The sequence below is a fragment of the Pristiophorus japonicus genome, chromosome 11 (assembly GCF_044704955.1).
Source record: "Pristiophorus japonicus isolate sPriJap1 chromosome 11, sPriJap1.hap1, whole genome shotgun sequence".
Taxonomy (NCBI): domain Eukaryota; kingdom Metazoa; phylum Chordata; class Chondrichthyes; family Pristiophoridae; genus Pristiophorus; species Pristiophorus japonicus.
The window spans coordinates 105839485-105846242 of NC_091987.1; the positions used below are offsets into that span (position 1 = coordinate 105839485).

The following is a 6758-nucleotide window of genomic DNA, read 5'->3' on the forward strand; positions in this document are numbered from 1 at the left end:
CTTGAAGGTGCACAATCCTTCTGCAGTATAACAAGTGGATGAGTTGGTCAAAGGCAGCACAGCGCACAGTCAACAATGGAAATACATTCGGAATTATGGACTACGAAATGTCACAGTAAGTAACCAGAACATACAAGTAAATGTGCAGTGTGCGACTTAAGAGTCTATAGAAGGTCTGAATGTGTGCAACACTAACTAAACACTTGGAGATCTTTAAAGCAAGTCCTGGATGCCCCACATTTGAACCCATAACCCTCATCTCCAACTAGCTACCAGTAAGAATATCTAGGTTATTTACTATTAAATACATCCTTACATAGAATTAAAATATAGTCGTACAGGCTGGAAGACTTGCTCTGGTCACTATATGTAGCAAAATCACATACCATTTCTAAATGCATTTACCATGTCACCACGCACAGAGGCCAGAGCAATTCTGCCCTTGATATATCAGTACTAGTACGAAGAAACCCCTGCTTCACTAATTTACTTTTTATTTTCAAATATAAACTAATTTTGACCTTTGACTTCTAAGGGCAGAAACTGCTAGGCCCAGTCGATGGCACTATAACCCGCGAGACACGAGTGCAGGGGTACAGGATTGGGCCTACACAGCTATAACTCCACCTCTCGCTCACATTTGCACGTAGCAACACTCCATTCTAGCATAACAGCCTCAACATTTCCACCTTCCACTGTGCTAACGACATAACTGACACCAAAAGGTGCCTGTACATTTTGCAAAAGTCACACCAACAATAACAGTAAGCAGTCGATCCATGGCCCAAGCTGCAGTATTAGAGCTAGAATTTTTAAAAATACATTAGAACAGCTTGTAGAGATTAAGTGGGCGATTTAGACTTCAGACGATAATGTAAAATGGACGATACCGGCTCGGCTCCCGCCACCACCCGCCCCCAACCCCACCCTCCATTAAACACCTCTCCCGATTGAGGTCAATGGAAACAGAAATCTGAAACGGTGTTTAACGCCTGTTTTACATGATCGCCCCAAATCAAAATGACCCCCTCAGAGAGTAATGCGCATTAATCCTAAATCAGACCAACCAACTTATTTTACAAAGTAATAGCCCAGCATTGAACATATATACACCAAAAACAAGACGTTGCTTCTCAGGATAACAAAGCACAGAACACAATTTCTCATATTCCTGTAGAAAGCACTGTAAGACCACAACTAAAAATAAGAACTTTATACACGAATGGGCTTTGAGTAGTATTGGAGTCCACAGTGAATAATGCTCCACATGTTTACAATTAATTATTCAGTTTATTCATTGACATAAATAGGTGGAAGCATGTGTCATTTACATATATCTCTCCGTTTCACAAACGTGTAAAAATAAACAGTAACCATATACATTAAAAGGCTTTCCAGTTAATAACAGTGTGACATGCCACTAATAGGTTATTTTAATTAGTAGCATCATTTGTCTATCAAGATCAATACAAGACTTTAGCCAATACACGTCCCATCAACAATATCACCAGAAGAACAGAAGTTATTTCTATGTGATTAAACTTTTTCAAAAATCTCCTATTCAAGTACATAAAATCACATTCATATTCTATCAATTGAGAAATATTGGTCATAGGTCACGCCTCATAGCGCAGGACACCTTTTTAAGATTGAAAAGAGTAGGAAGGAAGAATAAGGACACAGTGATTAGATCAGTGTTGTTCAATAGATTAGCCTCTCGCCATATGTTGCTAATTAGGAATCCAGGTGTGGAAAATTGCAGTTCCGATTAGTAAATAGAAAATGAGTAATATACACTGTTGTTGGGCGTGTGTACTTTAGCAGATACTAATAATTATCTGCTAAAATGGTGTGTAACGCAGGTGAAAAAGATGGACTTTTGCACCATGGAAACACCAGCTACATTGTATAGAGATGGCAGTTGTCATGGTGGTCAGCTCAACCAATGGGAATAATCGATCATGGGGGGCGGGGCCTAGAGGGAGAGCGGGGAGTGGGGAGGTTTTGGTGGGAGAGCTGGAGGGGGGTGGGGGGGCTGGAGGGTTTGGTGGGAGAGCTGGTGGGGGGGGGGACAGCTGGAGGGAGAGCGGGGGGGTGGGACTGGAGGGAGAACTGCGGGGGCGGCTGGAAGGAAAAGGGGGGGTGTGGTGGGAGAGTGGGGGGGGGTCTGGAGTGAGAGGGGGGTTGCTGGAGGGAGAACGATGCGGGGGGTCAGGAGGGACAGCGAGGAGGGGGGATCTGGAGGGAGTGCGGGGAGGGGGGATCTGGAGGGAGAGCGGGGAGGGAGAGAGAGCAGGGGGTGCTATGGAGGAAGTGCGGGGGGGGTTCTGGAGGGGGAGCGGGTGTCTGGAGGGAGAGTAGGGGGTCTGAGGGGATAGCGGGGGGGGAGGATCTGGAGCGCGAACCGGGGGGGGGGATTTGGAGGGAGAGCGGGGGTGGGGGGGGGCGCATTCTGATGAGTCTCATTGCTGAGAATGTTGACTCGCACAATCACTCCGGTGAAATCAAAGTACCGCTCACAACTGTTGGATGGAAACATAGGAGCTTTAGAAAGGCAGCACTTTGTCTGATCAATTCATGCCAAAATTTCAAACTTTGGTATCACAGAAAGACTGCAGTTTTGCACTGAATGGTGGTCTGTGTTTGTTAAGTGAATGTACACGTGACATACATTCGCCCATATTGGGTGTAAGGCATTTTCGACTAAAATGAGTACATATGGCTAAAATGGTGAGGTTACAGCCATGTCTGTAGCTTGTCAATGATTTCTATTGGACAGCACTGGGTTGGGTGACACCTACCTTGGGTTTGAAAAGGCGGTAGGTTGTAAGCTGTAAGTAATGTTGAGGGTGGTAATTGATTACACAGTGCTGAGGTCTAGGATGATAAGAGACAAGCCGACATGAAGAGCCTTGATTTCAACACAGTATGGTTGCAAGGAGGAGGAAGACAGCAAGTAGGATAGCATATCTCAAGGTTTGAAAGAATAAGAGAGGAAAGTTCTGAGGAGTAATAACTTCAAACATCCCAATAATGGACAATACAATCACTAATGAAGTAGTACTTGGTAAAATAATAGGACTAAAGGTGGACAAGTCCCCTGGACCTGATGGCTTGCATCCTAGGGTCTTAAAAGAAGTGACTGCAGATGCTTTGGTTGTAATCTACCAAAATTCCCTGGATTCTGGGAAGGTCCCAGCGGATTGGAAAACCACAAAGGTAACGCCCCTATTTAAAAAAGGAGGCAGACAGAAAGGAGGAAACTATAAACCATTTAAGCCTAACATCTGTCGTCAGTAAAATGCTGGAGTCCATTGTTAAGGAAGCAGTAGCAGGATATTTGGAAAAGCATAATTCAATCAAGCAGAGTCAACATAGTTTTATGAAAGGGAAATCATGTTTGACAAATTTGCTGGAGTTCTTTGAGGATGTAACGAGTAGGGTGGATAATGGGGGAACCAGTGGATGTAGTGTATTTGGATTTCCAGAAGACATTCGATAAGGTGCCACATAAAAGGTTACTGCACAAGATAAAAGTTCACGGGGTTGGGGGTAATATATTAGCATGGATAGAAGATTTTCTAACTAACAGAAAACAGAGCGTTGGGATAATTGGGCCATTTTCCAATTGGCAAACAGTAACTAGGGGGTGCCACAGGGATCGGTGCTGGGTCCTCAACCTATATTAATGACTTGGATGAAGGAAGCGAGTGTAATGTAGCCAAGTTTGTTGATGATACAAAGATGGGTGGGAAAGCAATTTTTGAGGAGGACACAAAAAATCTGCAAAGGGATATAGACTGGCTAAATGAGTGGCCAAAAAATTGGCAGATGGATAATGTGGAAAAATGTGAGGTTATCCACTTTGGCAGAAAAAAAAAGAAAAGCAAATTATAATTTAAATGGAGAAAAATTGCAAAGTGCTGCAGTACAGAGGGACCTAGTGATCCTTGTGCATGAAACATAAAAAGTTAGTATGAAGGTACAGCAAGTAATCAGGAAGGCAAATGGAATGTTGGCCTTTATTGCAAGGGGGATGGAGTATAAAAGCAAAGAACTCTTGCTACAACTGTACAGGGTATTAATGAGGCCACACCTGGAGTACTACGTACAGTTTTGGTCTCCGTATTTAAGGAAGGATTTACTTGTATTGGAGGCTGTTCAGAGAAACATAGAAACATAGAAACATAGAAAATAGGTGCAGGAGTAGGCCATTCGGCCCTTCTAGCCTGCACCGCCATTCAATGAGTTCATGGCTGAACATTCAACTTCAGTACCCCATTCCTGCTTTCTCACCATACCCCTTGATCCCCCTAGCAGTAAGGACCTCATCCAACTCCTTTTTGAATATATTTAGTGAATTGGCCTCAACAACTTTCTGTGGTAGAGAATTCCACAGGTTCACCACTCTCTGGGTGAAGAAGTTCCTCCGCATCTCGGTCCTAAATGGCTTACCCCTTATCCTTAGATAAGGGGTAAGCCATTTCACTAGGTTGATTCCGGAGCTGAGGGGGTTGACTTATGAAGAAAGGTTGAGTAGGTTGGGCCTATACTCATTGGAGTTCAGAAGAATGAGAGGTGATCTTATTGAAATATATAAGATAATGAGGGGGCTCGACAAGGTGGATGCAGAGAGAATATTTCCACTCATAGGGGAAACTAAAACTAGGGGGCATAATCTCAGAAAAATGGGCCGCCCATTTAAAACTGAGATGAGGAGAAATTTCTTCTTTCAGAGAGTTGTAAATCTATGGAATTCTCTGCTCCAGAGAGCTATGGAGGCTGGGTCATTGAATATATTTAAGGCGGAGATAGACAGATGTTTGAGCGATAAGGGAGTTAAGGGTTATGGAAGTGGGCAAGGAAGTGGAACTGAGTCCAGGATCAGATCAGCCATGAACTTATTGAATGGCGGAGCAGGCTTGAGGGGCCAAATGGCCTACTCCTGTTCCTATTTCTTACTTCATCATCTAAAGAGGCTGCTGAAAAGGTTGCATCATTAAGTTTGAACAAAGTGAATAATCAAATAAAAAGACTACATTTTTTGTTTAGCATATTTACCAACATTGTTCGTGTTACATAAAATCATTGGGAATCTCCTGATATTGGCTTTGACTAAATGCTCTCTTTTGATGAATGTGCTAATGGCTTCACTGAAGGCCTATTATGTACCAGACAGATGTTCATTGATTATAAAACTTCCAAAGCATGCTGATCTTATTCATATTATATTCTGTCCAAACATTTTGTTAGACATTGCTGTGAACCGTTTGGATCCTACTGATCAATTTGTTCTGTTCATCCTCTCTGTATTTTTCTTCAAGTTTCAGCTTGTCAATGTCCCCATACCCAAGTGCTTCAGAAGCAAAGTAAGGGTTTGAGCTCTTCCTAAGTTTGTCGAAGAAACTGAAGTCAACCAGGTATTTCCCACCAGGGGACAGCGACATAAGCGGCACAAATTCATAGCCCCAAAGTATCTCCTCTGGAACATATGATGTTCTGATCTGGCAAGCAGCACCTGTGGACTCCACTGTGGCATTTAAAATGACAACCAACTCAAAGTCTTTATCCCTCAGGTTTGCCGATGTATATCTATTCAGTGGGCTTTTCTCATCAATTATGTGATAAAAAGTCAAGGGGAAGATGAGGAAGGGGCTTACAGAGCCAGTGTCCACCTGAAAATCCACATTTGCCTGCCTGAGTTTTATGGTCTCACCTTCCTCAGTGACATGGTTGTGCAGAAATTTCCCAGACAGCTGGCACTGGAGCAGGAGACTCTTCCTCATGTTTGCCACACGGAGCATGAGGCAAAGTTTGTTATAGTGTATGGCGATGGCAGCATGGTAGCTAAACCGGATAGTTTCAGAGCGCTTTTTTGGCCTTGCGATCTTTGCCAGAAAAGTACCGGTGACAAAGATCTCGGCCAAGGTGGTAATGACCAACTGAGTGATTAGCAGGATAATGGCAAAAGGGCACTCCTCCGTGATGCAGCGGAAGCCATAGCCAATGGTTGTCTGGGACTCTAGGGAGAACAGGAATGCTCCGGTTAAGGTTTCAATGTTCACCACGCACGGTGTGTGGTTAGCTGGCGGGTGCAGCAACTCTAAATCTCCGTGTACAAATGCAATGGCATACCAGAGAATCCCAAAAAGGAACCAGGTCATCACAAATGTTGCCGTGAAGAGAGTTAACTTGTAGCGCCATTTCATGTCAATGACGGTGGTCCAAAGGTCCTGCAGGTAGAGGAAGGCCCAGCCATCCACTTGGTCAATTTTCACATTGTTGTGACCATCTTTCGACACGACACGCCGTCTTGCAACATGGGAGATCATGCTAATGTTCTCAGAATTCTCCATCTTGAAAGGCAATGATCTAGCAGATACAAGGACAAAAAAATGTGTTAAACACAAGGGCAATGCTGTATTGAACCATACATTAGATATACAAAACAGTAACTCACACAGAAATACGTATGGAAAAAAGCCATTTGACCCAATATAGTCAGCATTTACCTTCCACACAGTTCTGTTCACATTTACCCACTCCATTCCCATATTCCTTCAGCCCCTTTTCTTTCATCCACCTATTCAATCTAATCTTGAATGTTGACGGCACCTGTCTCGACCACTAACCCTAGAAATGAATTCCACAGCCTCACAACTCTGTATAAAGTACCATCTGTTCTAAATTTCTTATATTTAATCTTGTATCTAGGGCAATTCATTCGTGGCCTCTCAACTATTGGAAACAGTCTGCTT

The 6758-nt window shown here is 43.4% G+C and overlaps 1 protein-coding gene across 1 annotated transcript; it reads right to left on the reverse strand.

Annotated features, from left to right (window-relative positions):
* Positions 1–5249: 5249 nt before the first annotated feature.
* kcnj15 (potassium inwardly rectifying channel subfamily J member 15) lies at positions 5250–6368 on the reverse strand. The gene has a single exon (XM_070893030.1). It carries the CDS (start codon positions 6354–6356, stop codon positions 5250–5252), a length of 1107 nt encoding a protein of 368 aa, XP_070749131.1. The 5' UTR covers positions 6357–6368.
* Between the last annotated feature and the right edge of the window lie 390 nt (positions 6369–6758).

Coding starts and splice junctions, on each gene's coding strand:
- kcnj15 (XM_070893030.1), bottom strand. CDS start 6,356: ATGGAGAATTCTGAGAACATTAGCATGATCTCCCATGTTGCAAGACGG.